Genomic DNA, 21,015 nt, shown 5'->3' on the forward strand with positions numbered 1-21,015 from the left:
AGCCGCTCTAGCAGATCAATACCCTGAGTCTTGTCGTCTTCTCCCTGCTTATTGGTTGACATTCGCAATCCTCTCTTCCTCCCTCCCTTCCTGTATAAACCCCTTGCAGCTGGAGCAGCAAGCCGCAGAGACCCTGAGGCTTCGGAGCCAGCTCCTGCTTGGGCAGGATGAGAGAGACAGCCTGGCAGACAAGGTACCTGAGACCCCTCTCTCCCCTCTCTCACGTGGCTGCTGCATGGAAGCAAAGGGAAGGTGTCTTGGCTTCGTGCCCTCCTTGGGCCGCGGCAGAACTCCTGGCCTGCTAATATTGGTTCCCCCCACCCCTACAGGCAGGCAAGCAAGCAGCGCTTCCCTTTCCTACCCACCCAAGGTCTGTGCTTTATGCTGTTTTGTTAAAACCCCTTTAATACTAATTGATTTCTCTCTTCCTCTCCCCCCCCCCCCAATTTCTTCCCTTTCTTCCCTGGGCGGGTCAATAGCTGGATGCTCAGGAGCAGAAGATCTATGAGTTGCAGAGCAAGCAGAGAGAGGCACAGGCAGAGCTGGAACAGAGCTGCATCCGAGTCCTCCAGTTGGAGCGAGAGCTGGAGGCCAGCAAGCAGCAGCAGGAGGGATCCCAGAACCAGGTACGGGAGTGCCAGGGAGGAGGAGGAGGAAGAAGGAGGAGGAGGAGGAGGAGGAGGAGGAGGAGGAGGAGGAGGAGGAGGAGGAGGAGGAGGAGGAGGAGGAGGAGAGGGAAGCCAGCCAGGGCAGCAGCAGGAAGAGGAGGGAAAAGCTGCCGCTGCTGCTTAGCTGGGTCTAGCCAGCCCCTTGTTGAGGCTGCTGTAATGGAGCAGATGTTCGGCATATTGATCTCCTCTTCATCCTCCTTGCTGAGCTTGCAGTGAGGTGACTGGAAGAGAGAGAAAACCATGGCAGAGTGAAGAGGGCGGACTCTCAGGTGCCTGGATCTGGGCTCCCCAAATGGGTATTGTCTGGTGGAGAGCTGCAGGCAGCCTTGGTGCCACCCTTCCAAGTGCCTCCCTCATCCTCCCTGGCAGCATCTCCTTCCTGCCACTGGCTGTGCCGTAGTATAGGTCTGAGTGGAGGAGGAGGAGGAGGAGAAAGATGCCCTTGGAAGAGCCTCAATCATGGCTACTACTCTTGTGGACTCCGTTAAAAGCTGGGCTGGGATTCTGCCCTCTAGGCCCAGAGATGTATTGACAGCTTTAGGCTTTGTCTCCAGAAGCTTGAGGGTGTTGACAGCTGGGGTGGCCTCCTGCTCTGGAGTGTGGATAGTGGATCTGGGCTTGGAGTGTGCCCCCAATAGCAGGTTTATGTGTGTCCACAGGGGAGCTGCTTGAATTGCACGTTCCTCACTTGCTTTCCCCCCCTGGCAGCGAGTTAAATATTTTTCCTTTGTTGCTGGGGGGAAAAGCATCTGCTGCCCCTGGATGAGGGCCCGATGGAGCTCCCAGGCTCTGTCTTGTGTTTGACCTGAGATGGCGGATGCTCAATCATGCAGGGGAGGTGTCGGAGACTTGACCCCTGGCCCTTGGCTGCAGCAAGTCAGGTGCATGTGGTTCCTGTCCCTTTTCCTTTTCTGGACAAGGCAGCTCTGGCTTTCTGCAAAGGAAAGATGGGTGCTGTTCTCCCTCCCCACCTCTGGGTTTAGAAGGCTGCTTTGGAAGAATTCTTGAGCTTAGGGCCATCAGCCCATATTTACAGCTGCTTGTTTGATGCTCTGGGGGCCCTGATGCTCTGGGGGCACTGCTTCCATGGTACTGTTCCTGCTCTGAGGATTTTTAACTCATATGCTCTTCAACTGCTGCCTGATGGGTCTTCTGGTTTCCAAAGTCCCCACGTATCTATTATGCTGTGGCCGGAATCTGCAGAACAGCATCGTAGGTGCCGGTTGGCTTCCCAGGAGGTGGTCCTCTGTGAAATGTGGAGAGTACAGGGCACAGAGTGCACACCAGGCACTGCCCAGTGGCTGAAGCAAAGCCTCTTTCCCTCAGTGTTTGTATAATCAACATTCAAAGGCTAGAACATGGCAAGTTCAACCACCACAATGGTCACCGCAAGTACATCTGGAAGCGTGCTCCTGGGGGTGGGGGGAGCTGCAGTTGTCCCCTACTATCATAGGCAAGGTGAGGTGGGGAAAGTTGTGGCATTGCCTGGTATATTATGGAGTGGAGTCCAGCCAGAGTGGGTGGAGTTTTTGACCTGTTCCCCTTTCACTAGCCTTTACACAGGTATAGTCCTGCAGCTAACGTATGTCGCTGTGTGTGTGTCCCATCTTTGACAGTTCAGCGAGTGTCAAAGGCAGCTGGCCCAAGCAGAAGGTGAGAATGAGGTGCTGAGGGCCCACAAGCTGGAGCAGATGTTGGAGGTGAGCAAACGTCAGGCGGGATGCCAGCCAGCAGCACAGCTGGCCGTCTGACCCCCACATTCCCTTTCACCCTTCCTCTGCATTTGAGAGGAGGAGGAACAGAATGAAAGCTCCTTCTCAGTTGAGGTTGTAGCTGATTCCTCTGGGCTTTTCCTTCCTGCCTGCCTCCCACAGGAAACCCTCAAAGCTCACACACACCCCTGTGGGTTCTCTGGAGTACATTAGGGGACAGGCACAGGAGGGGCCTGGGGGTGACAGAGGGCCCCTCTAATCCGCCACCTGCATCCCCACCAGATTGAGAAACACGTGTCCAGCCTCAAAGATTGTGAAAGGAGTCCATGCTTGGAAACAGAAGCGGCCCAGTGGAGCGGCGAGGAGAAGGCACTGGTAGGTTTGACTGGACAACAGGTAAACTTCTGCTCCTTCTCTCATTGTGAACTCTTCTTCCATTGCAGGAGGGACTGTTCTTTTATTGCATTTGTCACATCTGCCTCCAGAAGACCTGAAGGGAAGATAGGTGGGATTGTCCTGCTCTTTACTGAGAGGAGGGGGTGCCAGTGGGTGGCCATGCCAAGACAGGAGAGAGGGTGGCCCTACACTGTGCCCTCCTGGGTTCACTGTCAAGGCCGCTTCCATGTGTGCTGCAGGCCAACACCACAAAACAGAACAATGCAGGCAACACTCATGCTAAGGGAGGAACCAACAACCTTGCCCTCCGGCATACTGGCCACCATGTTTGGCCTACCCCTCTACCAGGCCCTCAGACAGGCTGGACACCATATCTCTGATGCCATACTCCAGGCAGGCAGGTGGTTGGGTGCTTCCAGGTACACAGCCCAAAGTGGGGCCGCCGCTGCTTACAAAGCAGAACCCTCCAGAGAAGCCCCTCGGGAAAATGAGCTGGGATACCAGTGCATGTTCCCTTTGCTGCTCCTTGAGCCCAGCATCCAGTCATAGAACCATGGCATTGAAGGCAGCCTCTCCGCATCCAGGGGAAGGCAGAGCTGCCAACTGCAGGTCTGCTCTTGGGGCAGAAGAAAAGTGCTGTTTTCTTTCTTCCTTCAGGCATTTTTCTCAGTATCAAAATGTACCTGGCTGGGTTTTTTAATGGAGCTTCAGTCGAAGACCCTTTAGTTTCGTGTGCTGGGGTGGGGAGCAGTAGTTGCAAAGGCTGCCTATGACTCTGAGCCCCCCTACCCCACCCACTGATTAATTACAGAGAGGGGAGATTTTCAAAGGCAGGGCCCTGGAGCAGGACAGGGCCAAAGGCAGGAGAGGGTCAGAGGAGGCTGCCTGTGAACCAGGCTCTTGCCTGCCCATCATAGATGTGGAACGCTCTCCTTTAGGAGGTTGTGTGCTCTCCTTCATTGCAGATTTTTAAGCAGAGGTTGGATAACCATCTGTCCTGAGATTCCTGCATTGCAGGGGGTTGGACTAGATGACCCTTGGGATCCCTTCCAATTCTATGATTCTATGGGGTGGATAAGAAAGAGAGTTCTGCGTGTTTAATGATGTCTATTGTAAAACTGACTCTTCTCTTTTCATGTTCTTCTCCAAATCAGTTTTGGTAGATATTCCAAGTGCTAAAGTGTGTTTTGAGAGAAAGAATAGTTTCTATTTATTGCTCTACATTCATAATTTTGTAATGCCACCCACTGAATTTCTTATCTAAATGCTTTTGCCTTTTCTCATCTAGAGAAGCACTTCAACTTCCTGATCCTTTTAGTTTCCATCTCTACACATTTCCTTTTTGGGATTGGTGGCCAGAGCCACCAGCTATATTCTAGTTATTGGCCCCCTATGGATGCTATGCAGCCAATATGAAACTTTCTCTTTGATAGCCCTGCCACCATTTTCACTGGCCCAGCACCCAGAGTTTCTTTTTTTCAGGGGTGCTTTCCATTGGAACCTGCAGAACTCTTTCTGGGGTAGACAATTTATGAATTTTATTTCTCCTGGTGTGAGTCACCATGTTATACGTAGTGTGCGCACGCTCAGAGGATAACCTCCAAACCATCCTAAATAACTTTGCAGAAGCTTACGAAAAGCTTGGCCTTTCACTCAACATCCAAAAAACCAAAGTGCTGCACCAACAAGTACAAAATAACCCCTCTGCAGCACCACAAATGCAACTCAGTGGTGTAACATTGGAAAATGTTGATCACTTCTCCTACCTAGGCAGTTACTTTTCTACAAGAGCCAACATTGATGCCGAAATCCAGCATCGCCTGAGCTCTGCGAGTGCGGCTTTCTCCCAATTGAAGTGCAGAGTGTTTGAGGACTGAGGACCGGGACATTCGCAGGGAAACCAAAATGCTTGTTTACAAAGCTATTGTACTACCAACCTTACTATATGCTTGTGAAACATGGACCACTTATAAAAGCCATCTCTACCTCCTCGAAAGATTCCATCAACGATGGCTCCGAAAATTTATACACATCACTTGGGAAGACAGGCGAACTAATATCAGTGTACTGGAAGAAGCAAAGATCACCAGTGTTGAAGCAATGATTCTTCAACATCAACTTCGTTGGACTGGTCATGTTGTGTGGCTGCCTGATGATCGTCTTCCAAAGCAACTACTCTATTCCGAACTTAAAAACGGAAAGTGTAATGCTGGTGGTCAACAAAAGAGGTTTAAAGACTGTCTCAAGGCAAGTCTAAAAAAATGTAGTATAAACATTGACAACTGGGAAACACTGGCCTGCAAGCACTCCAGTTGGAGAACAGCCTTTACCAAAGGTTTGAAGAAACTCAATCTCAGGACGCAAGGGAGAAACGTGCTAAGAGGAAGGCACGCTTGGCAAATCCACACCATGATCAACTCCCACCTGGAAACCAATGTCCCCACTGTGGAAGGACGTGTGGATCCAGAATTGGCCTCCACAGTTACTTACGGACCCTTTGTAAATCCGTGTTTATGGAAGACAATCTTACTTGGCTACGAGTGATCGCCAAAGAAGAACTAAATGTCATCTGCTGATCAGTTGGAGGGATTTGTTTCAAGCACTTTCCAGGCTTCTTGGGATTTCACAGCCCGTTATAAGCCTACTGACTTGGTTCTTCACCACTGACTCCAGATCATTTATGAATTGTTAGTTAGCTCTAGTCCCAATATAATATGTGAGGAGACTTTTGGGTTGATTCCATTCTTCATGAAAGTCCTCGTTTCGTCCTCTGGCCCCATGACCCACCTTGGTAAGCAACTTCACCAAAGGCCTTTTGAAAGTCCAGGTACACTGTGTGCTATGGTTGACCCCTTGCCTACATTCATGAAAGGTGCCTGAGGCAGGTATACTCTTTGCACAAGCGATGCTGATCATTTCTTGGCAAGGCTTGTTCTTCCACACACTTGTATTGCCAGCCTCATCATGCTCCTCCCACTTTACCCGGGACAGAGGTTAGGCTTACAGCTCTGCAAGTTCCTCACCCCTTTTTTTTCAAAATTGGTATTACTTTGGCTACTTTCCAGTCCTCTTGCCACCAGGTTGATTTTCAGTGAGAAGTTATATATTTTGCTAATAGTCCAACAATCGTGCATTTCCCATTCTTTTGTTCCTCCTACCTCCTCCCCCCTCCTCCTTTTCATGGCTTCCTGGCTTTAACCAGGATCCAACTGGGCACCTTAGATATTTTTGTTTAACAGAATGGCAGGATACAAAAAAAGTAATAGCAACTGTGATGTGTGTAAATCAGGAATCATGAAGGGCAGGTGAGGCTCTCAAGAGGCTTCACTTGCCCTCGCTGCTCCCAGGGGGGATGTGAGCCTCTTTACCAGTTGGGTGTCTGGTCTTCTCTTTCAGACAGAAAGAGCAACAGCTCGGCCGGTGGCACCAGAAGCGGAAGCAGTTGCCTGGAGGAGCAAATACAGCTTGGCCCTCTCAGAGGTACTGTGGAGGCAAAGGGTTGTGAAGGGCTGGGATGAGAGAAGGACGCTCCAAGAGCTGCCAGTTTGTCCACTAGTATCAGCTCTCCTTGATGCTTGCTTTCAGTAAGGCATGAGAAGAAAGGAGTTCTTCAGAGAGGCAGGTGGGGGCTAGCCTGATCACTAGGAGGCCAGGGAGTTGCCCTTCGGGGTGGGAAGGGTGGTTAGGCAGCTACTCGCCTGCCTGCCTGCCTGCCTTCCACCACATGGTCATGGTCCTCACAGCATCAAAAGCACTGAGCTGGTGTTATGCCACTGCATCAGTCAGTCTGACAGAAGGAGGGAGTCGAAATGTCTGGCACTGAGCACATCTGGCTTGCCATGCCTGGACTGCTGCAGTTGCTCAGTTCCCCACCCTCCCTCCCTCCATCTGTCTCTGAGCACCAGCCAGGGGGGGGGGTGTCGCTGTGACTGCTCAAGGCATGTACTTGCAGCCAGTGTGGCACGGCAGAGGTGTGTACATGCCTGCATTCGGAACTGCCTGCTGTTTCCTGCAAAAGGACGAGCCCTGTTTTGTCTTCTCCCTCTGGTGAGGAGACTCTGTTCTAGGTGGGAATGGAGCTGTGAATGGCTGCCTTTTATTCTGTGCCTGTCAGCTGCTGAATTTCCAGGGAGCAACTTGCTGGCTTTTCTTTCTGACTTTTGAGAATCCACAGATATGGGGCAGCATTGCCTCTTTCCCCCTCTCCCCACAGCATCCCTGGGAGGGTGTGTGTGTCAGAATCTGTGTGTGTGTGTGTGTGTGTGTGTGTGTTTAATTCCCTGCTTTCAGAGGAACACAACTAGCAAATGATGGGATCTTTGACAGAACAAAGGTATTTTTGAGGGCTCTGTAATAGACACTGTTAATGCGTCCCGTCCCTCATTGTCTGCTGTCTGATCCCATCCCTCTGCCAGACAGTCACTGCGGGATGAGTCACTTCTCATGTCTGGCAATCAAGGTGAATTTTCAAAAAGCTGCCATTTTGAAATTATGCAGTAGATGCGGTGGGGTGTGGGGGAACGGCAGAGGCAGAGCTTGCAAAGGCTGAGGGAGACCCCTGCTGTCCTTTTCAGGAACTCCAAACCTTCCACCCCCAGCATTGCCAATGTACAGTACAGGAAAGGACAGGCAAGAGTTGTATTAAATACTAACTGCAGCCAAAATGGAGGCAGCTACACACAGGTACCCGTTGCTTTTATGACTCTTGGCCAGGGGTGGGTGAGATGTCTACATCACCTGCTGCATCAAACAGGGGCCCTTGCTAGGAAGATTTTTCACTCCACAGGGCCTTCTGCCACCCTCCACGGTTGTAGCTGGGCCCTGAAAATGTCCTCCAGACACCAGCCAGAAGCGAGCAAAGAGTACCAGAAGCAATGAGGGATTATAGGTGTGTGGTTGTGCTCACAGTCCCTTAAACTTCTTGCTAATCTTACTGCATTCCTTCCACCCCCACCCCCAGTGGCCTGAGTCTCAAGCACCCCTTAGTATTGGATTTAGTAATAAATAGCAATTATTTGGCCTTTCAGCGCTAAGCTGCCAGCGCTCTGGGCCAGCCATGGTGGCCCACAGTGGAAGGCAGGAAGGGGCTGAGATCTGTGCTCAGGGCTTCTCTGAAATGACACTGCTGACTCCTTTCCATAGGAAATGCTACCTGCTCGTTCCTCCCGTCCACCTCTTCTCTTGGCGCATTATGATGGAGCAAGACTTTCACTACAGGATGAAATCTCATCTGGCTTAATTCTGTTGTCTAGATGTTTGCCTTGGACTTTCTGGATTCCTCCTCAGTTTTCTTTTGTTAAAAAAAGAAAAATGTGTGCTGTGTTTGGCTGTCTTCCAGTCCCATTCACCTTTTGGGTTGATGCCACCTGACCCCAGTGATCTGTTGCAAAGTGTATGCTTAATTAGATAATTCGTTCTAATTCCTTTTTGAGTTTAATGTCACCTCTTCAAATACTCCTTCATTGGAGACTCTTCTGCCATTTCTTTCCTTTTGCATTGTCCTCCTCTAACAAACACTCTGCCTGCCTCTCTGGCAGCTGCCTGGCTTTTGAAGTACAGAAACGACTTCACCATCAGCTCTTCTTTTCTTCTTGCTTTGGGCACTTGGGGGTGGCTGCCAGTCCAGGGCTGGGGTGAGTGAGAGGGCCATTCTGTCTTCCTTGGCACTCGATCAAGCCTCTCCCTGTCACAGGCAGCTTGTTCCTCCTTGTGCTGATGTTTTCTGAACTCTTTAAACTTTGCAAGAGCCTCTGAAAGCCTCAGGTCAGGCTGCAGTCCTGAGATGGGCAGGAAAATGCCTCCTCCGGCCTGTGCAAGGCCTGTGGCCAAGGGCCAGCATGTAGGATTGAGCTTAAGGACAAGTTGCCTCCCTTCCTTCTTCTCTGACTTGCATACCAAGTCAGCCAACAACTTCATGGTGTGCCATCGCAAGGCCCATGGGGTGCCCAGAGGATCATGTGCTTCTCTAGACTGCATGGGAGTTGCTGTACCAGCGCTGGTTTCCCGCTTCCTGCATCAAGCAGTCTTTGGGGTTGGAGACCTCTGAAACTTGTTTTACAGATCTTCCAGTAACTGACTTCCAGGAGAGCTGGGAGGGGCCTGAGTGCAGGACGGAGACTCTTTCTGTTAATGTTGCTGGGGGAATTGGAGTGTGTGTTGCAGCCCAAAGGGCTGGGAACCCCCTTCTCTCCACCTCCATGCTGTGTGGTGGGCAGCTGGTATCTCTGCACAAATCGCCCCCTGATAGCTACAAATCTTGCGGGGGGGGTGCTGCCCTCCACAAGCCAAGCCTGACTCTTGCTGCCCTTCCCCATCTCTGCCCATCAGCCCCTCAGACGGACTAAAATATGGCCGGCCTTTGTTGTTTTCCTAATTTCCATTTTGTATCCTAAAATATGCACTCTGAGTTCTGCTCGACAGACACCCCTAATCTAATCTCCACGTCTGCTTTCTAATTTTCGCAGTCAGGGTAAAACAAATTGGCCAGCGTTAATTGTCTGCACAGCAGCCCGGAGCTTCGAGCTGTGATTTACGAGCTCAGAGCAAGCGCTCTGCAACACATTTTTCTTAATTTATTTTTAATGAGTCTCTCAATTAATTTTCTTGGAAACATCTTAATGATGTTGGAGGCGGGTGTTAATGAGGTCTGTGCTCTTGCGTCATTTTGCATATTTTGCTGTGCGGAACAGTGCTGTGCATGCCAGCCCCGTTTGCAGAGGAGAGTGGAGGAAGGGGATTCTCCTTCCCATTTTTGAAGACGAGAGGAGTGGCAAAGGCTCAGGATCCAAGCCAAGTTACGTCTGTTGTTGAGACCCAGGTTTAAGAGGAGCCTGGCTGCTGGATCAGACCAATAGAGGCCTCCTGTACTTAATAGTGGCCAGCCAGATGCCCTGTGAGGGATGTACACATCAGAGCAACAGCATTCTGCCTGCCTGGATTCCCCTGTAAGTGGTATTCAGAGGCTTCATACAGCCTCTGACACTGGAAGCACACAAGGTCCCTGGTGGGATCACCCCACCATCTAACCAGCCAGACAGGTGCCCCTCACCCTTCTTCTGGGCTTCTCTTTTCATCTATCTCTTTCCACACAATGGTGAAATCCCCAAGCAGACAGCAGTACACTTTCCTCCCCCTTCAACAAGTTGTGATCCTGTGAGCAGCCTCTTGAAGGCCTTCCTTGTGTGATTTGGCCCAGAAGCAACAGGTGCCCATGGCAGACATGAAAGTGCTCTCTGTGCCCCTGTGGTGCCAAGCAGGGCCCACCAAGCCAACAACTCTGGGTGGGACTGCCCAGATCAGATGGAGCAGCAGCAACCTCTCAGACCAAGGCCAAGTCAGGGCACTCCCTCTTGCCTGGGTTAGACACCACCCCACTTGCCCAAGATGCTGGCAAAGTGCCAACAGGGGAACCCCTTCTGGTAGAAAAAAAGAGGCCCAGCTTGGGGTTGACTGGGGATGTGAAGAGCACTCAAGGTCAGGCAATGAGTGGACCACACAGGCTCCATCCTCCCAAGAGGGCACACCAGGGAGCAATGGCACAAGCCAGCAGCAGCACACCTGAGGATGAAGTTCACAGGTCTGTGCCTGGCGTGGCAAGCACAGGGCACCTGGCAGATGCCACCTGATACACTCACTTCTTTCCTTAAGGCTGGTTGTGTGTTAAGAGCTGCCCAGAACTCAGAGGTAATGTGGTCTGTACCCTGGGGGTGCGGTTCCAACCGAGGGATGCGGTGCTTTGGGGCGGGGAGGGGCGGCCCCCTGCTCCCTCCCCATGCTTTGTTGGCATCTGGGAAGATGTGAGCCGTTGTTGTTTTCTCACCACATGTCAGTCTTCATTAAATCACGAAGGAGCAGAGCAGAGACAGCTTTTGTCCCAGCCAGAACGTGGCAGCTGTTTAATTTCAATTAACACAGCCTTGAAAAGAATAACATGAAGGCAGCAATTAAAGGGAGGCGGGGTTTCCTCGGTGGCTTCTTGCTGTTGACTGAGTCACTCCACAGCAGGGGAGGGGTTGGTGGGTGGGACGTGCCTCTCGCTTGGCACTGCAGGATCCTCCAGATGCCTCCTGCTTCCAGCATCCTTCTCTACAAGGTGCAGTGGCAGTGCTCCCAGGTGACACACCAGCCTCACACAACATTGCCTGTCCTTTACCTTGGACTGGTCCAGCCATACAAAGCATGAGAACCAGGGGAGAAGATGCCTGGGGCTTGGAGCCCTCCTTGAGGAGGATGTTGTTCTGCCTTTTGCTGAGTAAGCTTAGCTACCCATCCCACATGCTACAGTTCGGAAAAGCCCAGAGGATGAAGTAACTCCTGCAGCTTTCGGGAGCACACTGGACTCAGGATCTGGCCCAGAAATGAGACCTCGTGTCTCTTTGGACCTGCTGGCTCCAAAGCAGCCAGAACTTGCGCTGTGATTCCCAGTGGGCGCTTATGGCCAGCAGCCACTCCTTGCCTTTGGGCATCCCGATCAGCCCAAAGGCGCCGGTTCTTTGGCGCTTGTTCTTTTGTGCATGGAGGGAGGGGAAAAGGAGGGGAAAGGCTGCTATTGATCGGGTGCTTTAGGAAGGAAAGGGATCTCCTTGGCTGTCTAAACACTATTGATCCTCCGCTGGGCCTGCAGCTGGCAAGGAAGAAGGGATTAAAACCTCACTGCCGACAACTTCTTCTTTGGTGGCTGAGCAGAGAGAGCAGGAGGGCCACAAAAGGGGAGCCAAGGCAGCTTCCTCCTCTGCTTCTGGAGTGGCAGAGGAGCAGGGAAGGCCCTAGTGGAAAGCGGTTGGCCTGTCTTGCCTCTGGTGAAGAAGGTTAGTGCTTCCAAGAGCCACAACAGGTCCATTTCCTCTAAAGGCTCTTTGGATTACATCCGTTTTGGCCACCTCCCTGGCACACCAAGAGGCTCCTGCCAGGACAGATGGTCCTCTGGCTGCTGGAAGTGGGTGGCCTCCATCTGCGTTTCTGGCCTTTGCCCCGGAGGTTGCCATCATCCCTGCTTTCTAGGCCCCTATGGCCTCCTCGCCCTTCCCTCCAGAATGAATGTATTCATTTTGCACAGGAGTTCATGGCTGACCCAAGTCTCCTCTACCTGTAGGTCATGAGAACTGCCCTCAAGAGGCATGTGTGTGAAAGGAAGCAAGAGTGACTGTGGGCTGAGTGGGCTGGGAGTACCTTCCCTGCTTCCTCATTGATGCTCCCAATTAAGGCAAGGAAGCATCAAGAGGTCTGTGCTTCTTTCCAGCGGGTTTGCCTCTCACTGACCTTCATTTGAATATTGCATTGAGATACGCAGTCAGAGTTCCCAGCACATCATGAGTGAGGAGGGGGCTCTTCAGAACAGAAACAATAACATCATTTTTAAAAAATGCTAGGTTGAAACCAGCTTGATGGTGTGCTGGGCTAATTTTTTGTTTAAAGGTCTCTGCTTGGCACCAGAAAGACATCAGATGTGGCCCTAGGCAAGCTTCCCTGCAGAGGGCATTCTGCAAGTGGGCACCCCTTTCTCCTCTAGCCCCTCCACATCTGAGTCCAATTTCTGTTTGAAGAGGCAGTCCTGCATTGACCTAGAAGGGTACCAGGTTTGCCCAGTGAAGTAGTCAGATTCAGGCCTGAGACAGGGAGCTCACAGCCCTGCCCAAAGACCCAGAGGGAGTGGGAGGGGCCCTCATACCGTTGTGTTCCCTTCCAGGCTGCGGAGCAGAGCGAGGCACTGCACAGACTCCAGGAGACCCACAGCGCCCTGCAGCAGCAAATGACCGAGCAGGAAGGCCTCATCTGCCAGCTGGAGATCCAAGTCCAGGAGCAGCAGGAGGACCTGCAAGGAACCAGAGAGCAGGTATAGAGTGCTGGACCACCTGGACAGGGGGGTGCATGGGAGTCACCCCCACACCCCCAGAATGAAGGACTTGGGGGCAGGCAGAAACCTGGTAGAGTGGCAGGCAGCGGGAGCCACAGAGCTTGTTTTATTGTCACCCCCTGTGAGCTGCCATCCCACCCCACAGAGCCATGCTGGGGGCCTTACCCAAGCCTACGCTCCTTGCCCCCAGGCATCTGAATGTAGGCAGGCTGTGCACGAGTTGGAAATGTAGCAAGCCCTAGTGGAGGAGGTAGGCCTGGTGCTAGAGAGAGCAGAGAGCCAAGTGAACAGGACAGAAGGCTTGGAAAGACCTCCTGGGAGCCCATTGATGGCTTCTGGCATTCACACCTTGCTTTCCCTGACTGAAAACCCTCATGACTAGCTGGCCTGCCGGAGGATCCCCTGAGCTAGATGCTCCCTTTCAGGCCATGGCTGCCATGAAAGAGCCTCAGGTGCCCAATTTGTCTTCCAGATCTGGCAGCAAAAGCAGCAAATGGCGAAGCTGGCAAGAGCTGCAGCTGATAGCCAAGCAGCAGAGCAGCAGGTACCATGTGTCCCTCTCCTGGCTCTAGTCCAAGGTGCTTGAGGGGAGGAGGTTTGTCCCAAGAGGACCAAGTGCCCTTCTCTTCCCTGCAGTCTCTGGGCAATTGGGCTCTTTTGTTTTCTTTTAAATGCTTCCATCCCTGGGTTCCTCCCAGAGGCTCCCAGTGATAACGATATAATGCTAGAAGCCTCTGAACCAAGATGGATAAGTTGGAGCTCTTTGTCTTAGAGGGGAGCATAGATATTGTGGACATAACCGAAACCTGGTGGAAGGGAAAGATCCAGAGAGAAACTGTTGTCTCCAGATACAGTCTAATAAGGACACAGGTGGCTGTAATCTGGCCTCAGTATCAGTAAATGCCTCTGCATCCCAGTTGCTGGGAATCACAAGTGAGGAGCGATGCTAATGTATTCTCGCCCTACTTGTGGGCTTCCCTTTGGGGGCATCTGGTTGGCCACTGAGGACCAGGTGGGGCTGGGCTGGGCAAGGCCATATGCTTTTGTATGCTCAGGTGACACAGGTTTAATTCCTGGTGGCATCACTAGGTGAAGCTGGGAGAGATTTCCTACCGGTTGCTGCCAGTCTGTGTCAATCTTGAGCTACATGGACCATTGACCTTACTCATTACAGTGGTACCTCAGGTAACAAATGCTTCGGGTTACAAACTCCACTAACCTGGAAGTAGTTACCTCGGTTTGCAAACTTTGCCCCAGGATGGGAACAGAAATCGCAGCGCGGCAGCAGCGGGAGGCCCCATTAGCGAAAGCGCACCTCAGGTTAAGAACGGACCTCTGGTTCATAACCTGAGGTACCACTGTATAAGGTAGCTTTTTAGTGGGGCTGATCCAGCAGTGCCCTTCTGACCTTATTAGCAAACAATAATAACCCATTAAATAATTTCAAAGCCAGGAAATCAAGAAAAGCAATGCCTGTTAAACAGACAAACAAACAAACGGCTCAGTATTTCCCAAATACCCTCCAAAACCTTCATCTAAAAACTGGTATGGGGTGGGGGGCAGGAACAGCAGGTCTCAAACCCTTTGCCCCTGCTACTTTTGGGGGGAGGGGGATTCTGGGGTTAACCGAGCAGCAAAGCCTCTTTGCAGGGTTCTTCTGTCCTTACCTTGTTTAAAATGTTGTGGCCACGGCAGGTGCAGCAGTACAAGGACATTGTCCAGCAGCTGCAGGAAAATTTGGCAGCCTCTCGGGCTTCCCAGGCTGCCTCCGAGTCCAGAGTCCGCAGCAGTGAGGAGGAGATCCAGGACCTGCAGCAGAAAGAGTCCTTGGCACGTCACCAGCTGAGGATGCTGCAGAGTGAGGTACAGCCCAGTGTGAATTGGGAGGGGCCAGAGAAACCCACCCACTCAAGAGCTAAGGATGTTTTTTCGGCCTGGCTCTCTTTTCCTGGGACCAGGTGAGTCAGCAGAAGGAGCTGCTGAACACATAGCAGCATGCGTCCCACATCCTCCAGGAGGAGCTGCAGACAGACAGACCAGGAGCTAAGTGCCCTGCAGAAGGTTGTGCGTGAGCAAGAGGCACACTGGAGGGAGACAGTTGGGCAATTGAAGCCGTGAAGTCCCTGCCAAGTGCTCCGGGGGTTGAGGCCTCTGCTCAGCTCTTCTCTCTCTTTCTTGCCAGGCCCAGAGGACCAAAGAGCAGCTGGCCTCCTTGCAAGAGCAGCTTTCCACCTGCCAGACTCAGGTGAGCCTTCCTCTTCCTCCTCCTGCTCCTCTCTCACTCCAAGCCCAGAGAGACTCCATTCCAAATCCCAGCCCAGCTTGCCCCAGTTTCTTCCAGCTCTAAACTGGGACTTCTGTGTGTGGCGGGACCTCCCCTTGGTGCGCCTCCGTGCGGCCTACTTCCCTCCACATCCTCTCACAAGGTGCTTTTCCTGGCCTTGGATGCAGCTGCAGCAGAGTGAAGAGCGGGCGGGGCAGAAGGAGGCCGACTTCCAAGCAGCACAGGATGAGCTCTCCCGATGCCAGAAGCGGCTGTCTGATGCCCACGCAGAGCACCAACAACTGGCCCAGAGCATGGCAGTGCTGGTGGAGCAGAAGGAAGCCTCCAAGCGAGAGGTAAGCTAGCTAGCTGCTGCAGGCCTCCCAGACAAGACTATTCCTGGCCCAGCAGCCTCCGGCTGTTTTTTCTGCCAGAGGGAGAAGGTTGCTGCAACAGCACCCAAGGAAGGTTCCAAGTTCTAGGCATTGTCTCTGGAATCCCCCCCCCCCCTTTCAAGCTGCCAGTTCTTAGTCAGGCCCTTCTTCCCCTAGGTTGATCTCCGTGACCAGACGATTGTGAAACTTCAAGGATGTCTGAAAGCAGCTGAGGAGGACCAGGTGCAAGGGAAGGATGAGGTGACATTTGGGGGACGGAGAGCCTCCTTGTCGCAGTCTTGAAAAAGTAGCCCACAAAGGGTGGAGCTCCCAAGGTGACCAGCAGCCAGGCCCTCCTCCCTCCCTCCCCAGTGTCCTCTGAGCAGGGGAACAGTCCCAAGGACAGCAGACTGCCCCCCCCCCCCGAGGATCAGTCACCAAAGGGCAGGTCACAGGGTGCTTGTGTGTCCTCAGCAGGTTGGTGTTTGGAAACAAGCAGGCAAATCGCAGGGCAACGCACCATGAAGTTCTCTGGGCTCTCATCTGTTCCAGAAGCTGGATTGACTATAAGTCGGTAGCTCAGGATCTATCTTGACAAGCAGCAGTTGGGGCCATAGTGCAAGGATGAGGGTCCGGAGGGCTTTGCCTCACATAGCGCAGAGGAAAAGAGCCAGGCCAGGGGAGGGAGAGAAGGGGCAGGATGAGATGGTCTGAATGTGTGGATTGCCTGGCAGCCTCCTGAGGATCCTCATCTGTCCACTGGCGCTGCCAGCTTGCAGGTAAAGAGGCCGAAGTGAACCACCTCCGGGGGCAGCTCCACCACCTGCAGGACGAGCTGAGGAGCCTGCGAGACTCTTGCGCTGAGCAGGAGAAGGCAATAGTGGAGCAGACTCGGCTCATCTGCCAGCTCCAGCACGAGAAGGAGTCCTCCCTCAGCAAGGTCTGTGCCCTCTGGCAGGAGGTGGGGGTGAGAAGCGGTTGCAAACTCAGTTGGACCCCCATTTCCCTACCAGCTGATCTCAGTTTCCTGCCACCCCCTAAAGTTTGATTCCCTTCCCTTCAACGGTCTGCAGCCTCCTTGCATCCTTGCATCCAGGTGCACACCCAGAACTCTTGACTGTAGGGGGAAGGAGCCAATTTGGGGCCAGATCCATTCCTTGCTGTGTGGAGGAGACCAAGCTCCAAGGCACACCTCCTCTTACTCACGTGACAACCCCCTCTCCCCCGCCCGCCCCCCGGCTGTGCTGTTTGCAGAGCCAGAGCAAGGCCGCCCTCCTGGAGCAGCTGCAGGGTGAACAGCTCTCTGCCCGGCATGACCACCAGGCCAACATGGACCAGCTGCAAGACAAGCTGCAGCGCCTGCAGCAGGAGCTGGATATCTGCAAGGGGCGCAACCAGGAGAACCTCAGCAAGCTGCAGTCCCGCGAGTGCCGGATCGAGAAGCAGACGCTGGACCTGGAGAAGCTGCTTCAGCAGTGCCAGGTCCTCAAGGAGCAGGTGAGCCCAGCCAGCTGGCTGCCCCACATCCCACTCCTGCCCTCCAACACAGAGTTGCCTACCTCCCTTTCCCCCTGCAGCTCCTTTACTACGAGGAAGTGACCCAGAAGCAGGAGCGGGAGCTGTCCTGCCAGAGCAAGCGAGAGCGGCACCTGCATGAGCAGCTGGGCCAGGTGGAGAGCAGCAGCACCCTCCTGGAGGGCAGCCTGGAGCTCTACAAGAAGAAGTTCCAGGCCTCGCTGAGCAGAGCCGGGGAGCTGGAGTGCCAGTTGCAGCGCCTAGAGGAGGAGGCCGCCTGCCAGGTAGGGGCCCTGGTTCAGAGGGGAAGGTGGTGGCAATGGGGGCCTGGCTGCTCTCCTGGCCCTAAGCTGTGCTTGCCCTGTTGCCGCAGGCCAAGGAAAAGGACGAGGCTCTTTGTAGGTTGCAAGCAGAGCAGCATATCCTGCAGGAGGAGCTGAAGGGCAAATGCTGGCAGGCCAGCCGGGCGGAAGACGCTGCCGAGCAGCTGATGCGGGAGCTGCGCGGCACCCAGGTGGAGCTGGCCCAGAGCCAGCAGCTCGCCTGCCATACTGAAGAGACCATCCAGGCGCTGCAGGAGCAGTTGGCAGCCAGCCATGTCCAGGTGAGCCTGGCCTCGGCCCCCAACCCCACAGGCAGCGGAGAGGGAGCCACCTCTGACTGACTGCTGTTTGCTCTTCAGCTCCTCGACCAAGAGGCGGCGCTGGCCACGTTGCACAGGGACTTCGCTTCTTACAAAGCAACTCACAGCTGCTCCAACGGCAGCTATGAAAGCCAGATAGTCGCCGCAGAGTCCCTCAGGCAGGTAGGCCCTGCTCTCGGGCCACAACACTTGTTGGGGGGTGCTGGGGGGAGCCCTGGAGATGTTGGGCTCCAGGCTGAGTCGTGGTTCTCTTTGTTCTGAGCAGAAGCTGCTGCAGGAGGAAGAGGAGAGCTCTAAGCACCTGCGCCAGGCTGAGGAGTACCAGGGCCTGGTGCAGGATTTAAAACTGGAGCTGGTGAGGGTCACTGAGCAGAAGAGCAGCGCTCTGAATGGTAGGAACGAGTGGAAGTGCAAGGACGTAGGCCAGACCTTCCCACTCTTGTCATGCTGGGCTCGGCCGGTGCTGAGCAAGAGGCCACCTTTTCTTTCAGACTTGGCTCACCTGGAGCTGAACTTGCAAAGCCTGTATGAGGAGGCAGCAGCTGAGAGGGACAAGCAGCAGCAGCAGGTCCAGCAGCTGCAGATGGAGCTCAAGGAAAGCCGCAAGCTGGTTGCTCAAAAGGAGCAGGTGAGCACCTCTGCCTGCCTTTGCTGGGGGGGCTTGCTGGGGTGTGTGTGTCCTTGTCTGTGGCTGACTCCCTCTCTGCATTCTCTCCCTCCCACAGGCCATCCAGAAGCGAGATGCAATCCTGCGGAAGTCCCAGGCGGAGATGGTGCACGCCTGCAGCACCCTGCAGGAGAAGGGGCAGGAAGTGGAGCAGCAGCGTGCCCGAGTCCATCACCTGGAGGCCGGCCTGCAGAAGGCCAAGCAGGAGCTGGAGCACAGCAGAGCGGAGTGTGCTACATTGTGCACCGAGGTGCAGGCCCTACGGCGGAGCTTGCACAAGAGCCAGCAGCAGCACCAGCAAACTGGTGAGTGGGGCCAGGACATGTGAGGCTGGAGGCCCCATAGCCAGAAATTCCTGTCAGTAACATTGAGACTAGAATACTGGACAGCGGCAACAATTGGAGCAAAGCAGCAAAGGTGGGAGTGAGAAGCAAGCTGAGGACCCATCCCCTCTCCACCTCCCCAGGGCCTTGTGGGATGCTTCAGCCAGCCCACCTGCAGGTTTCTGCTGCTTCCCTTTGGGGCTCTTGCCAGCATCTCAGACCTTCCCTCCATCCCACAGCCCAGGAGCTGGCGCAGCAGGAAGAGCAGCTGCTGGTGACCCAGAGCAGCCTGCACAACGCCCAGCAGCAGCTGAGTGAGCGGCTCACAGAGCTCACACATCAGACACAGGCTGGCCGCCGGCTGGAGGCAGAGCTCCGGGTTCTCAACGAAAGGCTCTCTGTTGCTGAAGCAGAGCTGGAGCAGAAAAGGTAGCAGCTGCAGTGGCAAATGGCAGGGAGTGGGGGGGGGGGGTCTCCTTAGGCCCGGACCTGAGTCTCTATGGGGGGAAAGGGTTGCAGAAGCAGAGAGGTGCCTTCCGTGGCTACTAGTTGTGAATGATCAAAGAGAGGTGGGAAGGGAGTTGTTGTCCTCAGGTCCTGCTTGGGGCTTCTCTTGAGGCATCATGATGGGCTGCCTGCTGTCAGCAAGAGGAGGCTGGTCTAGATGGGACCACTTTGACCCAGTGTTTTTATTCTTGCTGCTGATTCTGCCTCCCCCAGAGAGCTGTTGGAGCAACTGATGGGAGAGCTGAGCCAGTCAAAGCAGCAGCACCAGGCAGCCGTGCAAGAGTCCCAGCAGCACCAGAAGGAGGCATCTCGGCTGCAGCAGAAGCTACAGAGCAGCCGGGAAGGACTGAAGACCCTGCAGCTGAAGGTGGGGAAGGGGAAAGTGGGAGGGCTTGAAGGGCAACTGCCACCTCAGCCAAGCCAATTGCTTCTGACTGCATGGGAGCTCAGCTGGTGGCAGCCTGAAGCCTTCTGGTATGTACCGCCCACAGGTGCAAGGGAACCAGTCGGTGCTGGATGAGTTGCAGGCAGAGTTGGGCCAGCAGAAGCGCCAGGAGGAGGAGCTGCAGCGGCAGCTGCGAAGGGCCAAGGAGCAGGAGAGCCAGCTGGTGCAGCAATGCAAGGAGCTGCAGCATCAGCTCCAGAGCAGCCAGTGCAGGGTGAGCCACTGGGCAGGGCTGCAGGGAGGAGGCGTGTCCCAAGTCTTCCAGGAGCTGACAGCCCCCTGGCCTTGCAGTTGCAGGAAGAAGAGTGGAAAGCCCAGAGCCTGCACACCTGCGCCACAGAGCGGGAGACAGAGAGCCGTGTTCTGCGTGAGCAGTTGAAGCAGCAGAAGACGGAGCTGGAGGTGCTCCGCAAAAAGTATGAACACGCCCAGTTGCAGCTGCAGCAGGAGACAGCAGAGGTGAGTGCGGGCAGCCATTGCCACCTTCCCCCACCCTCACCTGCCTTCCTGCAGGTTGACCAGGCTTGCCTCCCCCACCCCACTCCACAGGTGTTGCGCCAGGAGGCCACCCTCTCCCAGCTCCACACTGAGCTGCACACTGCCCAGGAGAAGGAGCGCCAGAACAACCAGTCCCTGGCTGCAGCCAAGAACATTGCCCAGGACCTCCGGCTGCAGGCCACGTCCTGCCAGGCCAGCCAAAGGGAGGCCATGGAGCAGGTAAGGCCAAGCCAAACCTGGGCACCTTTTGGAGGCAAGCCAGCTGGGAAGATGACCTCTACCCTCCCTTCTTGGCAGCTGGAGCAGAGAACCCGGGAGGTGTCCTGCCTGCAGGCGGAGCTGCAGCTTGCCCAGCACAGGGCAGACCAACTGGAGGAAGAGCTGAGCTGCTCCCAAGAGCAGCTGCAGCAGCTGCTGGCCATGCAGAGGGAGAGGGAGCAGGAGGTGAGCATCCCTGGCCCAGGGAGGGAGGGCTGAAGGGGCCTTCTTGCTCAGCCCAAGCTCACCCAGTGGGCAACTCCTCTGTCTTCACAGGCCTGTGCCTCCGAGGAGCGGCTGAGCGCCCTGGGCAGCCAAGTGCAACACTGGCAGCAGGAGCACCGGGCAGCCGAGCGGGCTCTGGCCGAAAAGGAAGAGGAGCTGGTGGTGATGAAGGTGGAGCTGGCCTCACTGGAGGAGAAGTGTCACCAGGCAACAGAGGAGGTGACAAGGGGCTCCCTGCAGGGTAGAGGGATACACAGCCAAGTCCTTTTCAGGTGGCTGATGCATTTCCTTTGGTTCTCTCCTGGGGCTGCTTTGGCAGAGAGAAGAGCTGCAGAACGAAGTCAATGTCCTCCGGCAGAAGTTTGTGGTTTCCAGCCGGGACGTAAGTAAAGCTTGGGGAGGAGACTCATCCCCCGGACTCCCCAGGGGCACCATTCACCTCTGCTGCCCCTAGGAAGAAAGCAGATCCCAAGTCATTGGGGAAGAAGGCCCTAAGTGAAGCATCCAAAGAGAGTCCTCATGGCTTCTGGGTGGCACATCCACAAGCTTAGGTGACAACAAAAGTCACAACAGGCTGGCCTGGCTGCCTCAAGGAGTTGTGAAAGCAACAAGCTTGTCTAGCCTCAAGCCAGAGTTGGATGCACCCCATACACTGAGATTGCCCA

The 21,015-nt window shown here is 54.4% G+C and overlaps 1 protein-coding gene across 1 annotated transcript in view; it reads left to right on the forward strand.

Moving 5' to 3' along the window:
- Positions 1 to 21,015, forward strand: part of PMFBP1 (polyamine modulated factor 1 binding protein 1) — an 86,525-nt gene that overhangs the window by 61,107 nt on the left and 4,403 nt on the right. Inside the window, exons 7-33 of the mRNA XM_035118016.2 lie at positions 110 to 193; positions 480 to 626; positions 2,288 to 2,371; positions 2,666 to 2,758; positions 6,176 to 6,259; positions 12,465 to 12,611; positions 13,105 to 13,176; positions 14,328 to 14,495; positions 14,815 to 14,877; positions 15,084 to 15,251; positions 15,447 to 15,530; positions 16,042 to 16,209; positions 16,524 to 16,766; positions 16,847 to 17,068; positions 17,158 to 17,388; positions 17,467 to 17,589; positions 17,693 to 17,819; positions 17,919 to 18,055; positions 18,153 to 18,399; positions 18,657 to 18,846; positions 19,138 to 19,291; positions 19,416 to 19,583; positions 19,661 to 19,828; positions 19,919 to 20,086; positions 20,165 to 20,311; positions 20,402 to 20,569; positions 20,670 to 20,732. Of these exons, the coding sequence (XP_034973907.2) occupies positions 110 to 193; positions 480 to 626; positions 2,288 to 2,371; positions 2,666 to 2,758; positions 6,176 to 6,259; positions 12,465 to 12,611; positions 13,105 to 13,176; positions 14,328 to 14,495; positions 14,815 to 14,877; positions 15,084 to 15,251; positions 15,447 to 15,530; positions 16,042 to 16,209; positions 16,524 to 16,766; positions 16,847 to 17,068; positions 17,158 to 17,388; positions 17,467 to 17,589; positions 17,693 to 17,819; positions 17,919 to 18,055; positions 18,153 to 18,399; positions 18,657 to 18,846; positions 19,138 to 19,291; positions 19,416 to 19,583; positions 19,661 to 19,828; positions 19,919 to 20,086; positions 20,165 to 20,311; positions 20,402 to 20,569; positions 20,670 to 20,732 (3,918 nt within the window). The remainder of the gene's footprint in view (positions 1 to 109; positions 194 to 479; positions 627 to 2,287; positions 2,372 to 2,665; positions 2,759 to 6,175; positions 6,260 to 12,464; positions 12,612 to 13,104; positions 13,177 to 14,327; positions 14,496 to 14,814; positions 14,878 to 15,083; positions 15,252 to 15,446; positions 15,531 to 16,041; positions 16,210 to 16,523; positions 16,767 to 16,846; positions 17,069 to 17,157; positions 17,389 to 17,466; positions 17,590 to 17,692; positions 17,820 to 17,918; positions 18,056 to 18,152; positions 18,400 to 18,656; positions 18,847 to 19,137; positions 19,292 to 19,415; positions 19,584 to 19,660; positions 19,829 to 19,918; positions 20,087 to 20,164; positions 20,312 to 20,401; positions 20,570 to 20,669; positions 20,733 to 21,015) is intronic.

The sequence above is a fragment of the Zootoca vivipara genome, chromosome 6, assembly GCF_963506605.1.
Source record: "Zootoca vivipara chromosome 6, rZooViv1.1, whole genome shotgun sequence".
Lineage (NCBI taxonomy): Eukaryota > Metazoa > Chordata > Lepidosauria > Squamata > Lacertidae > Zootoca > Zootoca vivipara.